At 42.8% G+C, this 19,697-nt stretch overlaps 1 protein-coding gene across 8 annotated transcripts in view; it reads right to left on the bottom strand.

Moving 5' to 3' along the window:
• Nucleotides 1-16,952, bottom strand: part of LOC308619918 (uncharacterized protein) — a 58,584-nt gene extending 41,632 nt beyond the window's left edge. For 6 of the 8 annotated variants that reach the window (XR_014016276.1, XR_014016277.1, XR_014016278.1 and 3 more), the window contains exon 1: nucleotides 16,121-16,315. Coding sequence is in view for 1 of the 8 variants with exons in the window: in XM_081239203.1 (XP_081095329.1) it covers nucleotides 16,121-16,444 (324 nt within the window). In the remaining 7 variants the exon portion in view is untranslated. Of the gene's footprint in view, nucleotides 1-13,881; nucleotides 14,972-16,120 lie in introns of those variants that run through there. The other 2 variants (XR_014016275.1, XM_081239203.1) reach the window with 2 other exon arrangements.
• Nucleotides 16,953-19,697: the final 2,745 nt, after the last annotated feature.

The following is a 19,697-nucleotide window of genomic DNA, read 5'->3' as shown; positions in this document are numbered from 1 at the left end:
CATAAAATTAGGTGATTATCTAACCTTTATCCAGAAAAAAGAAGAGCCCACATACTCTGCAGTCATGATACTCGAGAATGTGTGGTCTTCCAGCAGGAAAACATGCAGTAGTCCACGTGGCAGAGTTTACCTGTGACCAGCTGGGGTTAGTGTCCTATGCATTCCTTACATGCAACATATCAGGAGTGGCCAAACTGAATTTGTCAGTTGTGGCAATAAGTATAATGAAGATTTGTAGCAGGTCATGCTCATATATGCAGCACAGGTACAATCAACATTTTGCTCAATTCTGGTAGATCTAAATCTGTATCTGTTACCTTGTCTTTAACGAGGAAATGTCAGAACTGACTTACCAAAAAAAAAGTGTTTTGTTTGTTTGTTTGTTTTAATTACAGTCATGGTGAGTAAGACATAGCTCAGAACAACTAATGTGACTTAGTGATTCTCTCATCAGGAAATGCAGTTTCTACTTCCCTGTTTATTCTCCACATCTTGTAGTAAATTAAGTTTCAGTGAAAGATAAATCTACAGGGTGAAAAGAAAAGAAAACTTACATGTGTTGATAAGATCATTCTGACAGGTTTTACCACGTATGTCAGTGTTTCTGGTGATGGACACAAGCTAGAGCTCCCTACTCTGACATTTTCACTGATGTCATTCCCCTTGACCCTCAATTTGAAAGTGGATAAAAATGTTTTCTATGTTTTCTTCTTTAAGAAATTAAATAAAGAATGCTGTCTAGACATGATCCTCTAATGACTTTCAGTCGGTGGTCATCAAGAGAAGAAAAGCACAGAATCTCATCCCCACAGAAGGGTGACATTCGGTCAGGTAAGAAAATTCTCCCCCAAATCAGAGCTTCATCTTTAACATTCAATCAAAGGCTTTCACAGGTTCTTCATACTCTGCACTCAGCCTTACCATATGGGATTGGCTCTGAGAATCTCACACCAGATGACTGACAAACATGTCATAGTACAGTGATCTGGGACCAGATCCTGCCTCTCTTAATAATCTCCGGCAGGGACACTGCAATATTCTAGGATATTTCCTGGAGCCCTCTACTCTATACAGGTACACTTCCAAGTAGAAACAGAAGCTTTGATTCTCACTGGGACCCCTGCTCTGTCCCACCAACCTCTCTAGAAATATGATGTTCTAATCTCTCCTGATTAGAACATTGCACGGTCTCTCACTGTGCTAATTTAGTAAAGGTAAAAGAGAAACAAGAAAGAGCAAACTATGCAGGGAGCAATATATAAGATTCCTTTACTTAATGTATTTATCTGATATACACAAATATTGAGAAATATAGATTCATTTCATAATGGTCAAGAAAAGAGGAGGAGGAACCTCCATGCCAACAGTATATATAAATTGGAATCAATCCTGCATAAGCTCCAGCTAAAGCTTAGCTACAAGGTACTAACTCTTCTCATAAAGAAGCAATAGTTCTCCATCATTTGAAGCACACTGAGGACTCAGACAGCTGGACGCTGAGGGTGTAGTCTCCTCACTCGAATTCTGTACCTGCATCACAGAGCAATGAAATATTCCCAAAGAATTATTAAGGATGAGGTGGGGAGCCGAAATAAAAAAGATGAATCCACAGTCTGCCCTACCATCCGTTCTGCTGGATATTACCACCATCTTGACCCAGTATGACCTTCCCACTTTTCTCTGGGCCTCCCTACTTCCCACCTCCATCCTCTCGTTATATCTTACCTACACTTGGAAACGACTCTAGTTTTTCCACTGATCTTCATCAACAAGCAATCCAAATAGCAACTGTGTATATAACTCCTTAGAAACCTCAGGTATGACTCAGTAATACATGACCTTTGAAGTCAAAAGTTTTCCTAATTCCCTTTATTATTATTTTTTCCAATTTCCATGTACTTACACTCTCAGGACCTCCACTGTTCTCAGGTTCGTCTTCCCTGCAAAATCTGTCAACTTAGACATAGACTTAAGTACCACCCTCTAATTATCTCCTAGGGAATCCAGTTTTTAAAAAAGCCTCAGCAAGCCTTATGGACTTTATTAAAGACTCTTAAAGATAACCCATGGGAGATAGCAGTACACCCACAGATATCTATTTAATACACCCTCAGAGGAATTTTTTTTCTTTTTTATAAAGTCTCTTCTGTCCAATGAAGACTCTCAGCTCTTCTTCTTCAACATATGCAGTGTCTCACCCTTCTGATTACTCTCTGCTGTATCCCAGGGCCACTCCCTTTCCTGATATTACATTCTTTCCCAATTTTGTATGTTAGTAACATCAAATAACATAAAGTATAACATGTTAATTATTATAAAGTGCACCATTCAGTGATATTAAATACATTCATATTATTGGGCGATCAACATCGCCATTTATCTTTCTAATTCTTTTCTACGTTTTAAAACTGTAACTCTATATCCTTTAAACATAACTTTCCTTTTTGTTCCATAACCACCTGAAAAGCATCATTACCCTCCCAATTTCTATGGTTTTCACTACACTAAGTACCCCATATAATTGAAATAAGTAGTTGCATTGTTATGACTCACTAAAAGTCACAAAAATGGCATATTTGGTAGCTAAATTTCCTCAGGATTCATCCATGTTGCAGCATATTCCTAGATCTTTTCCTTCTTAACACTGAATAATATTGTATTATATGGGTATACCACACTTTGCTTATCCAGGAACTAGTGGATGAACATTTAGGTTGCTTTCATATTTTAGCTACTGTGATTATTACTGCTGTATACACTGGAGTACAAATATTACTTTAAGACCCTGATTTCAATTCCTTTGGGTATACCTCATAGTAAAAATTTCCTGGATCATGTAGTAATTCTATTTTTCAATATCTGAAAAATTGCCATACTCTTTTACAAAGTAGCTGTATCATTCTACATTCCCACTGACAGAGCACAATGCTTCCAACTCCCTCACATCCTCACCAATACTTGTTTTCTGCTTGTGTATGTGTGTGTGTGCTTGTGTGTGTATGCATGCACACAAATATATAAACATGCATTTAATGATATGGAGCATCTATTCAAGTGCTTAGTCATTTGAACATCTGTTTGAAGAACCATCTCTTCAAGTCTTTTATCCATTTTTGAATCAGGGTGTTTGCTTCTTGTTGAGTTGTAGGAGTTCTCTGTATATTCTGAATAGAAATCTCTTGTCAGATAGATGGCTTTCAAATATTTTCTCCCATCTTGTGGGTTGCCATTTTATTCTGTTTACATTCCTTTGATACACATTTTTTTAAATATGTACTGCAAATTGTTTATTTTTTTGTTAGTTGTACCTTTGTTGTTCCTTCGTTTCATATTGAGGAAATCACTGCCAAATACAATGTCATGAAGCTCTTCTCCTGTGTCTTCTTCTAAGACTTTTTATTTTATTAGGTCTTATATTTAGTTTTTTGATATGTTTTCATTAATTTTTGCATATGATGTTAGGTAAGGGTCCATCTTCCTTCTTTTGCATGTTGACAACAAGACTTCTCAGCATCATTTGTTGAAAATACTATCTTTCTACTTTGAAAAGACTTGGCAACTTGTCAAAACCCATTTAGCCATATATCAGGGTTTATTTCTGGGTGTTCTATTCTATTCTATTTGTCTTGAATAAGGGAAAAAAATAGTATAACCTATCCAGGTTGATGAAGAACATAAAGAAAGACCAGGACTGAGAATTAGGAGGGCAATATAAAAAAGCAGGGAGTAAAAGACAGTGTGAGAGAAGATCTTGTACTTTCAAGTTCATGGAAATACGATCATGTTAAATCACTAAACACCTGACTTTGAACAATACCGTAAATGTGCTAGCAAGAAACGTAACACTTACCCATCTCTGGGAAATACAGTATGGGCAAAAAGATAAACTACACACAAATATATTAAAAAGGGAAAGGTTTTCATGGTGTGAGAATATTGTGGGATTTGAAATACAATTTACTTCTGTTCTACCATTGTCTCTAAAATTTATCAAAGTGTATATACAAGCAATTCCAATTCTGGTAATGTGCTTGACAGGTTTAATATGAACTTCAGCAAACCAGTAAATGTACATTCATAGTAGGACTGTTCCCTAATCCAAAAAACAAAACACAAAAACTGGAAAGACTAGAGTTCACTTTGTCAACACACATACAGATGCAGCGATGGTTAACGGTCCAAAAAAAGAAGGTGAGCATGGGTGCAAGAGGTTAATCCCCAGTCTGGTGTGGGGTGCAGAGTTTGAGGGTAAAACCGGTAGAAAATGCTTTTGTTCTATCCTTGATTTTTGAGGTATGGAAATTCACAGGTCACTACCTTCATTTCAAAATGAATGAATGCACTATTCAATTTTTTTTAAAACAGGAGAAGTAAACATGAGTGATAATAAATTTTAAACTGTCGCTAGTCAAATAAGATACTAAAAAAAATTAAATCATATGGTTTAAGAATGAAGTGGAGAGATTGTCTAAGATGGTAGCATTCAAAGACCCAGAGCTTGATGCCTCTCATGGGCACACCAAAGTCACAACTGTTTACAGAACAGCAATTGATGAAAAAGGCCGGGACCTACCATAAAAGATGTTTTAGAGCTAAAGATATAAGGAAGGCACCTCGGCAAGACAGGAAGGAAGGGCAAAATCTCAACAGAGTCAAGACCCATCCCCCCAGGTGGGTGGCCCACAGATGGGAGAATAATTACAATTTCTGAGGTGCACCCAGGTGGCAAGGGGTATGAACCCAACATCAGGCTCCCAAGCCCAGGGACCCTGTGCTGGAAAGAAGGGTTCCTAGAAAGTTGGGCTTTGAAGACCAGTGGTGCTTATTTTCCAGAGAGCCAGAGGGTTGTGGAAAATAGAGATTCCACACTTAAAAGATGCTCACAGGGCTTCCCTGGTGGCTCAGTGGTTGAGAGTCCACCTGCTGATGCAGGGGACACGGGTTCGTGCCCCGTTCCGGGAGGATCCCACATGCCGCGGGGCGGCTGGGCCCGTGAGCCATGGCCGCTGAGCCTGCACGACCAGAGCCTGTGCTCCGCAACGGGAGAGGCCACAGCAGTGAGAGGCCCGCGTACTGCAAAAAAAAAAAAAAAAAAAAAAAAGTGCTCACAAAATCCCACATGACCCGAGAATCAGAACGGAAGCAGTCATCTGAACGGATCCTGGGTCACACCTACCTCCTGATCTTGGAGAGTCTCCCAGAGAGTCCAGAGGCAACTACAGCACAGCCTCAGGGACATAGACACTGGCAGCAGCCACTTGGGGGAGCTCCTTCTACCTCGTGGCCACTGGTACCAGCAAGCATAATTTCAGAGTCCTCCCTCTATCTTTTTAGCCTCAGGGTCTAGCCCTACCCATTTCCACCAGACTATAGACACAAGTACTAGGATGCTGCAGGCCAAGCAACTAACTGAGCAGGGGCATAGCCCCATCCACCAGCAAACAGGCTGCTTTCAGACCCTCTCAATGCACAGCTGCCGCTGGACATGGGCCCAGCAACCAAAAGTCCCAGGACCAGCCTCCACACCTAAGTGGAGAGGCACCAGCCCCAGAGTCCTTGGCCCCTCTGACAAGTGAGCCTGCTCTGGCCTTGGAATCAGTCTCACCGTAGGCAGGTGATTACTGCACAGGGACTGGATGGAGCTTGGACCTACCCAACAGCAAATCTGCTCTAGCAGTGGGATCAGCCTCATACACCAACAGGCACACACCAGCTCCAGGAATACCACAGCCCAGCAGCCTGCGTGACCAGAACACTCACTTGCAGGCCAGAAGCAGCCATGGACTCACTTGGGTCTTGACCCTGCCCATCAGAATGACAGCACAAGATTAGGGATACCCCAGACCCTGCAGATAGCTGTGTGAGGAACAGTGATCCAACACCAACTCTGAGACTCCTGGGCCCTGCAGCCAGAACTCAGGACCTGTGTCTTCCTCCCAGTAGCCAGCATCACCCCAGTGACTGGGCACTAGCCCTGATATCACCTGGACTGCAATTCTACCCATAAGTGAACCAGCACTAGATTTGGCGTCTCACAGAGTCGTGCAGCCAACTGCCTTATGATTTAGCCTCACCAAGCAGCACAGACAGCCTCCATACAAGGCAGAGTCTGTCAAACAAGCAGTCTGGGGGCAGCCAAGCCTACCAGACCACCCACAGTAGTCAGCCCACCACAATAGAAGAGCCCAAGTAGCCAACATAGGGGGTACACCTAGAACATATAGTTCTAGTGACCAGGGGACAGTGGGCTTCTGGGACACATAGGACCTCTCCTACAAAAGGCCACTACTAGAAGGTCAGGAAATGTAACGAACCTACTACATACATAGCAATAAAAACAGCAAGTTAAGAAAAATGAGGTGACACTGAAACACGATCCAAATGAAGGAACAAAATAAGAACTCAGAAGAAGATCTAAGTGAAGTGGAGGTAGCCAATCTCCTCAAAAAATACTTCAAGGTAATGACTATAAAGATGATCAAAGAACTCAGGAGAAGAATGGACGACCAGAGCAAGAAGGTAGAATTTTTTTAAAAAGAGTTAGAGCACTAAAGAACAACAAAACAGAGATGAGGAATACAATAACTGAAATGAAAAATACACTAAAAGGAAACTACTGTAGACTAAATGACACAGAGGAATGAATCAGAAAACTGAAGGACAGAGTACTGGCAATCACTGAAGATGAACTGTAAAACAATAGATTAAAATGAAATGAAGAAAGTTGAACAGACATGTGAAACATGAAGTGTACTAATATTTGCATTATACTGGTCCCAGAAGCAAAAAGGAAAGAGAAAGCAGTGTAGAGCATACCTGAAGACATAAGAGCTGAAAACTTCCATAACCTGGGAAAGAAAACAGACATCCAAGTCCAGTAAACACAGTAAGGCCAAAACAGGATCAACCCAAAGAGGACCACACCAAGACTCATTGTAATTAAAATGGCAAAAAAATAAAGATAAAAAGACACTATTAAAAGGAGCAAAGGAAAAGCAACAAGTTACAAACATGCGAACTTGCATTAAGTTATCAGCTGACTTTTCAGGATAACCTCTGCATGCCAGAAGGGAGTGGCATGGTATATTTAAAGTCATGAAAGGGAAAAGCCTATAACCAAAAATACTCTACCCAGCAAGGCTCTCCTTCAGATTTGATGGTGAGATCTAAAGTTTTACAGAGAAGCAAAACTAAAAGAGCACAGCATCGCCAAACCAGCTTTATGAGAAATCTTAAAGGGGCTTTTCTCAGTGAAAAAGAAAAGGCCATGACTGAAACATAAAAATTAGAAAAGGAAACTTACTAATGGAAAAACCTCATTGGATAAGGCAAATATTCAACAAAGGCAGTAAATCAACCACGTACACAGCTAATAGGAAGGATGAAAGAAAACAGTAATAAAATCATCTGTATTCACAATAAGAAGTTAAGGGACACACAGAACAAGTAGATGTAAAATATAAGGTCAAATTCAGTAACTGTGGGGGAGCAGAGTAACAATGCAGGGTTGTTAGTGTCCATGTGAAACTAAGAGCTCAGCAACTGAAATAATCACACACACACACACACAACTGAAAGAAATCCAAACATCATATTAAAGATAGTCCTCACATCACAGATGAATAAAAGGGGAAGAAAGGAACAGTGAAGAAATTAAAGAGGGATTCTAAAAATACCCAAGAGAAATGAAAATGAACACACAGTGATCCAAAATCTATGGGACACAGCCAACGCAGTTCACAGGGGGAAGTTATAGTGATACAAGCTTATTCTTAGGAAACAAGAAAAATATCAAATAAACAACCTAACATTACACCTGAAGGAATTAGAAAAAGAAGAAAAAAACAAAACTCAAAGCTGTCAGAAAGAAAAAAATTAAGAAAACAATACCATAGGCAATCACACTAAAAATAATAAGATACCTAAGAACAAACACACCTAAGCAGGTAAAAGACATGTACTCAGAAATGTATCAGCCATTGGTGAAAGAAGTTGAAGGCAACAGAAAAAGATGAGAAAATATAGCAGGTGCATGGACTGGAAGAATTAATACTGTTAAAATAACCATACTGCCAAAGACAATCTACAGATTTAATGCAATCCCTATTAGAATACCAAAGCATTTTCATAGAACTTGAAAAAGTAATTTTAAAATTTGTATAGAAACACAAAGACCCCAAATAGCCAAACAATCTTGAGAAAGAACAGAGCTGGAGGCATCAGGCACCTTTACTTCAGATTATACTGCAAAGCGACAGTAATCAAAGAGCATCGGACTGGAGCAAAAACAGACACAAAGATCACTGGAATAGAATAGAGATCCCAGAAATAAGCCCACACACGTATATTTAATTGATTTATGACAAAGCAGGCAATATGGAGAAAGAACTGTCTCTTCAATAAGTGGTACTAGGAAAACTGGTCAGCTACATGGAAAAGAATAAAACTAGAGTATTTTAGCACACCGTATATAAAATTAATGCAAAACTGAATAAAGACCTAAATGTAGGACCATAAAACCCCGAGAGGAAAATACAGAACATTCTTCAACATAAATGATAGCAACAGTTTTGCGTTCAGTCTACTAAGGCAAATGAAACAAAAGCAAAAATAAACAAATGGGACTTCACTAAACTTAAAAGATTTTGCACAGCAAAGGAAACCAAAGACAAAATGAAAAGACAACCTGCTGAAGGAGAGACAATATTTGCACATGATAAGAGGTTAACACCAAAAAGATGACCAAGCAAGGGTTCATATCTAAACTACAGAAACAGCACATACAACTCAATATCAGAACTGCACCCAAAATATTTTTTTAAAAAATGAGAAGACTTAAATAGACATTTTTCCAAGGAAAAAATGCAGATAGACAGCCAGAATGCACAAAGATGCTAAACATAGCTAATCGGCAATAAAATGCAAATCAAAACTATGAGATATATCACCTCAATCTTGTCAGAATGGCTGTCATCAAAAAGGTCACAAATAACAAAGGTTAGTGAGGATGTGGAGAAAGGGAAACTCTTGTAAACTCTTGATGTGAATGTGAAGTAGTGCAGCTACTGTGGAAAGAAGAATGGAGGTTCCACAAAAAACTAAAAATAGAACTACCATAATATCCAGCAATTTCCCTCTTGGGTATATCAGAAGAAAACAAAAACACTATTTAAAAAAAAAATAACTGCACACCAATGTTCATAACAGTGTTATTTGCCATAGCCAAGATATAGAGTCAAACTAAGTGTTCATCAATAGGTTAGGGGATAAAAAAATGATATTTATGATGACTTCAGCAAAAAATGAAATGTTGCTATTTGCAAGAACATGGATGGACTTGGAGGGTATTATGCTTAGTAAAATAAGCCGCAGAGAAAACAAGCCTGGTAGGTTATCACTTACACGTGGCATCTAAAACATTGAATACAACAACAACAACAATGAAACAGACTCACAGATTAAAGAACAGACTAGTGGTTACCAGCAGGGAGAGACAGGGTGGAGGAGCAAAATAGTGGTAGGAGATTCTGAGGAAGAATCCATTATGTATAAAATCAATAATCTACAGTGACGTTCTGTATAGCATGGGGAATAGAGCCACTCTTTTATAATAAGTATAAATGGAGAAGAACCTAAACATTTATGAATCACTATGTTGTACCTCTGAAACTAATATAATAATGTAAATTAACTATAGATCAATAAAATATAAAGTAAGAAACAATAAAGGAGAGAGATTATTAGATAGAAATCAATTAAATAAACACAAGTTTTGGAAATCAAGGAATTAAAAAACAACATGTAAGACAACATTGGCCTTTAAAGTGTATGATCTATTCATTTAAAAGAAATCATTTAAGTGGTGAAAAATGGTACCCATTCTCACAATTTTGTATATCTAGGATAAATTATTATCTACAAAAATATGTTAGAAATATTCACTCAAAAAGAAAGAGAAAATTTGGATTAACCCATTTTAGTATACAAATTTAATATCAAAGTCTCTATGTAACATTGATGTGAATAAGTTCTGTTAGCCACTTCTAGTTTCTTTGTGATGTAAAATCTTTTAAAGCATAAAAATCAGCCTTTCTACATCATTCCATTAGACATACATAGAAGTTAAAAGAAATGAGAAGACAGAAAAATCAACCAGGAAGGCGAATTTACTGAGAAACAGCCATTCGTTCTCCCTCCTCCTTTGCTTTTCCTCCTTTTCCAGGTCTCTTTCGGTTCCAATCAAGAGAAGTCTTGAGAATTCTGAGAATATTTCCTTGAGGGCTTCAAACCACCATACCTATGTCCTCTGCCACAACTACACACACGGGAACAAAAATAAACCTCTGCTATCTGCTCGTGTAGGAGAGATTCATGCAAAATAAACTCCTACATGGAGACCAACAGGTGGGTTTTCTACCTGTTCTTTATAATGTCCTTCCATTATAGTAAATCCCACACATTATGAGGCAGAAGGGGTTATGTGAGCTCTTCCTTGAAGTCAAAAACCTTGCATTCATTTCAAGTACCTGGTGATCATAGGGTAAAGCCAGGGAAGGTGCCTTCGCCCTCGGTGGGGGGCGGTGAATGGGCTTCGGCAACCATGCACCTCCTGATGAACAGATTCTGAAGAAACAAAGGGCGGTCACACCGCAGCCAGCCTGTCAGACTGTCGGGCCACTGGGCAACCCCACCAGTCTGGAAGTGCCCCATAAGTTGCTCAAAGCAAAACTCTGCCCCCCCGTGAAGCCAGGCAATTTGGGCCAGAGAGTCAGAGGAGACCGGTAATCAACTCCTCCTCTCTGCTCACCTCCTTGGGGTTACAGCAACCCCATCTCCAAACCCAACTCTGATCCTGGAGTGCCAAGGTGGGAGCACAGGTGGGCTCTGCCGGTGCTTCAGCGCCTTCTGGGAAGCCCCCTAGTTTGAATATGATTTGAGTTTGATCCTGAGAAACCATCAGAACTTCCCACCAGAGATAAATGAGGAGATTCTGGCCTTTATTAGTGCGTACGGTGAACCCGGTCGTCCTGGCTGTACTTGCCAACCCTCCTATTTTACGCACCTATGTTTATCCACCTTCCTCCCTGTGAGTACCTTTCACTAACCCTGAGCTCAGACTCCTGACCTATTACAGTGACTTTTTCAGTCTTTCTTTAAAAATGTACAGGTAGGGCTTCTCTGGTGGCGCAGTGGTTGAGAGTCCGCCTGCAATGCGGGGGACACAGGTTCATGCCCCAGTACGGGAGGATCCCACATGCCGCGGAGCGGCTAGGCCTATGAGCCATGGCCGCTGAGCCTGTGCGTCCGGAGCCTGTGCTCCACGACGGGAGAAACCACAACAGTGAGCGGCCCGCATACCGCAAAAAAAAAAAAAAAAAAAAAGGACAGGTAATAAAATGAATTTAACCTAGAAGCAGCAGCTCAGTAAGGGAAATAAAATCATCAGAAGTTACCTAATCACAGCCACAGCCATCCAGGGCCCTGTCTTATCTGCTGGGGCATAAGAATGGGACCTTCCTAAACTTGAAGGGCATCCAATCAGATAAGTTGATTACGCTCACCTCTGGCTCTTGGAGGGACTGCTAGGCAGTCTACCCAGTGTATACTGACTGCAAAACACGGTCATGGTTTTGAAACACCTATGCTCCAGGAAAGATTTTTGTGGTGCATGGGGAAGGTTTCTTTTTGACATCAAGCAAAAAATAAGTCACCAAGCCCTTTGAGCACAGGGCTTCTTAAGAGGGAAGTAGAAGGAAGGAATGGGCAGAAAACATGATCTCCTCGGAAGTGCAGGGCGTTTTTCCAAAAGAGTAGGATTTAGTCTCAGTTTAAGGAGAACACCTTTAAATAGCTGGGACAGCTCCAAACTGCAGTTTAGGGAACGAGTGCTCCAAAAGAACAGTGCTTTACAAGTCCTGGCCAGGCAGCAAGAGGATGAAGAGTTGGTTTTGCATAGTTTTGAACGCAGGAGTAAAGAAACCGAGGCATCTCTGACTAAAAGGGCCTGAGATCCTATGGCATCAGTGGGTCAGTCAGTTGCAGGGAGCAGGGGGTGTGGGGGGCGATATTTCTCTCTCAACATCTCCCAGGGCAGCCACCCCTCCCAACCCCACCCCCCTACTCCCTTCACCCTTCCTCCCTCCACTGTTGGGTCCCCAGGGACAGCACTTCTTAAGCTGGAGCGCTCAAGCACCATCTCTGCAGTCTGGATTCTTCTGGAGCCTGGCAAGTTCTGGGACAGGAAGCCAGGTCTGCAAGGCCGCTGGGGTGCAGTCAGCCCTGGAGGTCTGGAGGGGAAATGGAGCCCTGAAGCCCACCCACGTCCTTGAAGCCGAGGGAGGAACACATCCTTCTAACAGTACTTCTCAGGGGTCAGCATGCTCCCCACCCAACAGTGATCCATACTCACTTGAGGCAACAAGGACTGCCTCTAACTGGCCCCCTCGATTGTGCCTTAAGGGTCCTCGCACATGTGTGATAGCGCTGGCCCTGGATCTCTTTAGTCAGCCTAGGCCAGTGCTGCCGGGGTCCCTCCAGTCCCATCCCCCAGCCCCGCCCTCTGGGACTGTATCTAATAGAAGAAAGAGCACAGAGGAATTGGCTAAATCAAGGGACCTGGGAGCCTGGGTATGAGTTTGAAGACCGAGAACCTAAGGCACAATTACATATTATTGGAGACTCTTGTGGGGTGTGTGGGGTGAGGTTAGGAGGCTGAGAGGCTGAGTCGACCTGGTGAGTCCAGCCCCAGGACACCACACAGCCCCGTCCCCCCTTCCCTGCCATCAGACAAGGGGTGCCGCAACTCCAGCCGGGACTCTGCACTTCCCCCTCCCTGATTCTCCTCCAGAAGAGCAGGTGGTCCCGCTCTGAGGGCAGCGGCAAGACAACGGACCAAGTCCCCCCCGCACTAAGGCACTACTGGAAGCTCTTCCTGCACAGCAGTGCTGGCTTGGAGCAAACCCGAGCAGCGCCAAAGTTGGTCTCGTCCTGCAGCGGAGGGACGCAGGGTTTAAGTCAGCTGCCCTGGCTTTAAAGCAATCAGCCCCCCCTTTAGGTCAGGTGACCCGACTTTAAATCACTGTGTGCCCCTCAAGCCTGCAACTTCAAAAGTTGGGAACTTCACTTTGATCCCAGCACCTCACATAGCTGAATGCACACTAGTCACCCCCAAGCCTGGCTTAGAGGCAGGATATAAGGTAAGGGGATGGGCGTGCACTCATGGTGATGAGGGTGTACTTCATGTACCAGAAGGGTCTAGGCACTCTGGGGTACAGCTAGCAGTGCACGATACAGCAGCTCCCTGGCAAAGCTGGTGAGGCCCAGGGAGAGCAGACACACCCATGCGTGCAGAGGTTCCAGGACGGGAGCTGGGGCACAGCCAGCCAGGAGGGTGTGAAAGTGGAGGATCTGAGCCTTTTGTGAAAGGCAGACACAGAGGATGGATGAGAAACAAAGACCAGATGAAATATGGATTTGAAAAACACACCCTGCTCTTGAAATTGGGGTGGGGGGGCACCCCAGACTTGAGACTTCTTACTCCCCAGTACCTAGTGCTTTGGCCTTTGCCCAATTACTTATAAAATTTACTGATAATATCTAACCCATAGAATACTGCATTTGTAGTGCTATTGCATGTTAATGTTTCTATAGTGGAAAAATCTTTTCTACAAGAAACAGGTACACTATCTGAAATCAATTAAAACCCCTCTTTATAAAGTACTATATTGGACTTCCCTAGTGGTGCAGTGGTTAAGAATATGCCTGCCAACGCAGGGGACATGGGTTCGAGCCCTGGTCAGGGAAGATCTCACATGCTGCGGAGCAGCTATGCCCATGCGCCACAACTAGTGAACCTGCAGGCCACAACTATTGAAGCCCGTGTGCCTAGAGCCGGTGTTCCACAACAAGCGCAGCAAGAGAAGCCACTGCAATGAGAAGCCCGCGCACCACAACAAAGAGTAGCCCCCGCTCGCCGCAACTGGAGAAAGACCGCGCACAGCAACGAAGACCCAACACAGCCAAAAATTAATTAATTAATTAATTAATTTTTAAAAGTACTATATCCTTCTGTACAACTTCTCTGGGAAGCACAGAGATGGCGTGGGAGAGTGAGAAAGACCAATATTTAGTGCACATCTCTCATGCAGGTGCTCTGCTGGCTCAGATACATTTATCCCCACTTTACAAAGGAGGAAATAAGCTCAGAGAGGTTTAGTAATTTTCCCAAAGCCAAACAGCTATTGAGTGGCAGAACCAAGATCTGAACCAAGTCTGTTACCTCCAAAGCCTAAGTCCTCATCACAACAAAACTCAATTAATATTTACATTTATCGAATTACATTGCAGCCTGGGGAGTTCTTGGCACAATCCTGAATAAGAGTGAGAAAGAAAGAAATAGCATTGTTCCTACAGTCAACCAAAATTTTTGGAGCAGCGGCTAGATGCCTGGTCCTTTTTGGGGTTCAGCAGTGATCACGACAGGAAAAGTCGTGCTTTCATGAACCATGTAGTGGGGAGGAGAGACGGGTGCAACTTGGGTGAGGGATTTCACCTTGCTGGGCCTCTGTTTTCTCATCTGGAAAATGGGATGGGTGTTCCTCATTTTCTGGGATTGTCCGGCTGGACATTCTCTGATTCCATAAGAAGCATTTGTTTTCCTGTTTCTTTAAAATTCATTCAAGCCATGAGCCGTGATGCATGTTGTTAGCTGCTCCCCAAATCACTCTTCCCCACCCTTTTCCTGTGATCAGGTCTTTCCCGAAACATGACTCACAATCAGTCAAGTCACAGAACCTAAGGGGCACCCAGCAGAAAAATTCCAACCCTTGCTTCTCAGGAGCTCTGTGGTCTACCTGCCAGGTAAACTTAACTCACCTGGAACAAGGTGGCCATCCCTGGTTTCACATCAACATGATCTCAGGCACAAACCTCCTTTTTTTCCATTTGGTCTTTAAGTTACTTGTTGAAACAACTGTACAAATATGACAAAGGTATAAAATCAGGCATCTTCTGCCCCTAGCGCCTACTAATACATGATGTTCTGCCACTTTAAGGATAAAGATAGAACATTTCAACATTCTGCTGCCCTCATTATTTGTCATTTTTGTTGATATTTCTATTGAATACATCTTTCAAAATTTTAACAATGGAACATTTATTTAGGTTGCTCCAGACCCAGCCTTTAGTGGTAAGGGGTTTTTTGTTATATTTCTATTATGTTTCCTTTAAAGACCATTATCTTATTTAAATGGATTAAGTCAATTCTATAGGCATGTATCTTATGATATTCATGAAATGCATCCATAGAGGGCAGTAGTACAATTGATCACACTTGAGAACCTCTAGTAGCACAGTTAAGTGTACATATTATCTATGTGTAAACCAAAGTACATGCCGAGTGAGATTCTCCTACCCTTTTCACTCTGTGCCCCTCAAGCCGGTGAGAAATGGAATATTTCTTGCCATCTCAGTAAACAAAGGATATCACAGTCATCAGCCCTTGCAGCCCTCCAGTGTGAGCCGCGAGCCCTGAGGATCTCAGGATATGCAAATACAGAATGCAGGCCCCAGAGCGCTGAGGTGCATATGAAAGGAAGGAATTCAGAGAGCCCAGACTCTGGCATCTCCGCAAACAAAGAAAAGCGCTGCATTCCTCACGTGGGGAGAGCCGGTTTTCCTTAGTTAACAATCACCTGCTGATGGTCCCCATTACCTGCGCCAGTGCCCTGCCCTGTCCCCTCCCCCCGGTCCTTTAGCTCAGGGAGGAAGGAGGGCAGAGGGACTCCGCTGAATAAGGGGCCTGCCAGCCTCGGGAGGAGTTTTTAGCCGCCTTCCCCGCAGTCGGGGGGAGGCGCGCTGACGCTGCAGCCGGGCCCTGCGCCTCCCTTGCCCCGTTTCCCCTCAGGACACTCAGGCCGACCCCCTCCCCACGCCCCACTGGGCCCCGCGAGCCAGGCCGAGGGCAGGGGCGAGAGGAGGGACCGAAGTTCCCGGGACCAGACGCTGGGGGCCGCCCTTTCTGCACAGCAGCGGCGGGTGGCAGCGAACCCCTGCCCCTCAGAAGCTGGTCTTGCCCTGCCGCCAGGGCACCGTACCAGGCGGAGGGTCGGCGCCCACTTACCCGGCCCGCCGTCCGCACGACTGTCGCGGCTTCGGCCTCCGGGGCCCCTCCAGAGCCGGCAGCGTCAGTGAGGCCGCCCTCGCCGCGGGCTCCGGGGCAGTTCCGTGAAGGCGGAGGGAAGAGACCCCGAGCCGGGAGCTCCAGCTCTGCGGAAACGCGGGCTCCGCTCTGGGCGCAGCGGGTGGGACCGCTCTGCCCCGAGGCCTTCTGGGAGGGACGGAGGCGCCGGGGGAGGGAGCCGCCAGGAGCGCAGGGCCCCGTCGGGGGTCCTGGAGGGGCGGCCCGGCCTGAGGGCCCCGCCCACTGTGACCGCAGCCCAGGCATTTTTCCTGGAGTCCTACACTACAAAGTTAGAAAGATACACGGTCTATAGTAAATATTCACAAATGATTGTTGCTGCTGTGCTTACTATCCTATTAAAGGTGTAAAATCCATAAAACACTTTAAGTTCAAAATTAAATATGAATTTTTACCTTTCTAATTATGTCTCTGCTATTCACAATTGTCGTTAATGAATCAGAGACTGTGGCATCACTAGTTAAAAGTGAGCTTGTTAAAAAAATAGAACTCAGGCCCACCGGACCTACTGAATCACAATCTGAACTTTTACAATCTCCCCAGTGTACTTGTGTACCCATGAATAGTTGAAAGGTACATTTCTACCTCGACACGTCTTTTCTGTCTGAGAAATACACACATTTTATCCAATTTGATATAAATAAAACACTCAAAAATGCATATGCCTGTGTTGAAACCATCATTTTATCATTTCTTTTCCAGATAAGTATAGTCTCTATACTGGTTTTGTGGATCACATGCCACACTCTTTTCTTGTAGTTAGAAATAAGATAGAGAAACTTACTTTGTAAAAAAAAATATATATATATATATATATATATATATATATATATATATATATATATATATATATATATATATATATATATATATAAGTGGGTAATTGAAGACACTTCTAAATTAAAACCAGTTCTCTTAACTTGCTCTTTTCTTCTTGGGTCACATTATGAACTCTTCCCGTGGCCACACGGTATGTATACTTTTAATTTCAGGGACTGCTGACATTCCAGGATATAGCCATAGTTTTCTCTCAAGAGGACAGGCAATGCCTGGACCAAGATCAGTGGGAACTGTCCAGGTATGTGATGTTAGACAAGTATAGGAACCTGCTCTCCTCGGGTGAGGATACCTTCCTTCCAGAATTCCTTATCCAACCACAGGGTTTAGAGTCCTTCATTTGTAGAATGTCTCCTGGAATCTTCTGCTTCCTACAATAGGGTTCCAGATTGCAACGTTTCAGGAAAGATTGGGAGTTTGTGGGTATAATTTATCTTATTCTTTTAACATTGCAGCCTCCCTCAGCCGCATAGCACAGGGAGACCAGCTCAGTGCTTTGTGACCACCTAGAGGGGTGGGATAGGGAGGGTGGGAGGGAGGGAGATGCAAGAGGGAAGAAATATGGGAACATATGCTTATGTATAACTGACTCACTTTGTTATAAAGCAGAAAATAACACATCATTGTAAAGGAATTATACTCCAATAAAGATGTTAAAAAATAATAAAAATAATAATAAAAATAATAAAAATAATAATAAAAATAATAAATTGCAGCCTCCCTTTTAATATACTTTGTAACTGCTTGGGCTGTGTCTATATGAACTGTGTACTATATGCTTCTGTCACAGTCCTTACAATATTTTATTGTCTTATTTTCTGTAACAATTCTCCATGGATTCTTTGGGCTTAAGATATACTAAAAGGGAGACTGCGATTCTGGGACTTCCCTGGTGATGAAGTGGTTAAGAATTCGCCTGCCAATGCAGGGGACACGGGTTCGATCCCTGGTCTGGGAAGATCCCACTTGCCACAGAGCAACTAAGCCAGTGGGCTACAACTACTGAGTCTGTGTACCACAACTACTGAAGCTGGTGCGCCTTGGGCCCGTGTGCCATTTATTTTTTGGAGAAGCAACCACCTCTGAGTGATCAAAATTTAGACCAACTAGTCAAAATGCTTTATCACCTGTTCTAAAACACTGATCAACAGAACAAGTTTTACTAGGGATAACAGTGTAATTGTATTCTGGAGTTCATAGCGGCAATATGGTTTATGACCTTGATGCTGGATCACGACATTTCAATGGTATAACTGCTTTTAATTGTTCAACGATTAAAGTCTCACGTGATCTGAGTTCAGACTGGAGTCATCCTGGTTGCTGTCTGTCTATTGCAGATTTCTGCCAGTAGGAAAGGACAAGAGCATTACGGCTTACTTTACAAAATGTCTGGAAACTAAATGATGATATAATCTACATTCAATTAATTTATACATACCCTACTGTAGAACCATGTTTGTTAAGGTGGCAGAGCCCGGTAATTATGTAAAACTGAAACCTTTATCTGCACTGGTTCAAGTCCTCTTCCTAAAAATATGTTTATAATCAACATTCTTTCACAAATGACCCAATTTAATTCACCATAGCATTCCTCATATTAATTAAATGGAAAATCCTAGGCTATATACAAATCCAGAAAGGGCCAACAATCCTCAGCCCCCATGGATGATTACAAACCATTGCTGAGGCATACAAATTACTTATTAAAGAACCGCTATGTCCATCAACATCATCAATTTATATATTATTGCCCCAATGCTAACCTTAACCCTGGCTCTCAAAACATGAATTCCTCTTCCCATATCTTACCCACTAATTAATATAAATGTTGGCATATTATTTATATTAGCCATATCACACTTAGCCATTTATTCCATTCTCAGATCTGGATGAGCTTCACATTCAAAATACTCACTCACTGGAGCCCTAGGGACAGTAGCAGACACAATCCCATATGAAGTAATGTAGCAGTTATTCTATTCTCAGTCTTACTGATAAATGGATCATTTACACTTTCAACAGTAACTATTACACGAGAACGCCTATGACTAGTTTTCTCCTGACCCCTACCCAGAATTTATCTCCGCGGTAGCAGAAATCCAATGAAGTCCCACTTGATTTAACAGAAGTAGAATCAAAACCTGTATATGTCTTCAATGTAGAAAATGTAGCAGGCCCATTCACCCCGTCCTTCCTAGAGAATATGTTAATTTCCTTATAATAAACGTTTCCACAACAATCTACTTTTAGGAGCATTCGACAATCCTTAGGTGGCAGAATTATAGATTCTTTCATCTTGTGAATATAGTTTTTTTTAAAAAATAATTTTTTATAGTTTTACTGCCTTTAAACAAAATGTACTCCATTGCTGTGGAATATTCCTTCATAGGAGCATGCATGGTTCATTTCTGCATCTGCTTGTGATGGTCTTCAGGTTCTTTCAGGTTTGGCTCCTGTGGCTGCAGAGTCCATGTCCGTGTGTCCTGGTGCAGGGCTGGGGGGGTTGTGTTCAGCTGGGAGGAACACTGTGGGTCTGTGTGCACGGACTTCGCTCTCTGAGGCCCGATTGTTTCAGAAGTGGTTGCACCCCCCGCTGCGCACCAGGCTTTCCATTGCTCCACATCCTGCTGATATTTGATACTGTGTCTTCATGTCTGCCATT

Source organism: Mesoplodon bidens, assembly GCF_964165515.1.
Source record: "Mesoplodon bidens genome assembly, chromosome: 1".
NCBI lineage: Eukaryota > Metazoa > Chordata > Mammalia > Artiodactyla > Ziphiidae > Mesoplodon > Mesoplodon bidens.
This window is presented reverse-complemented; position numbering and strand designations above follow the sequence as displayed.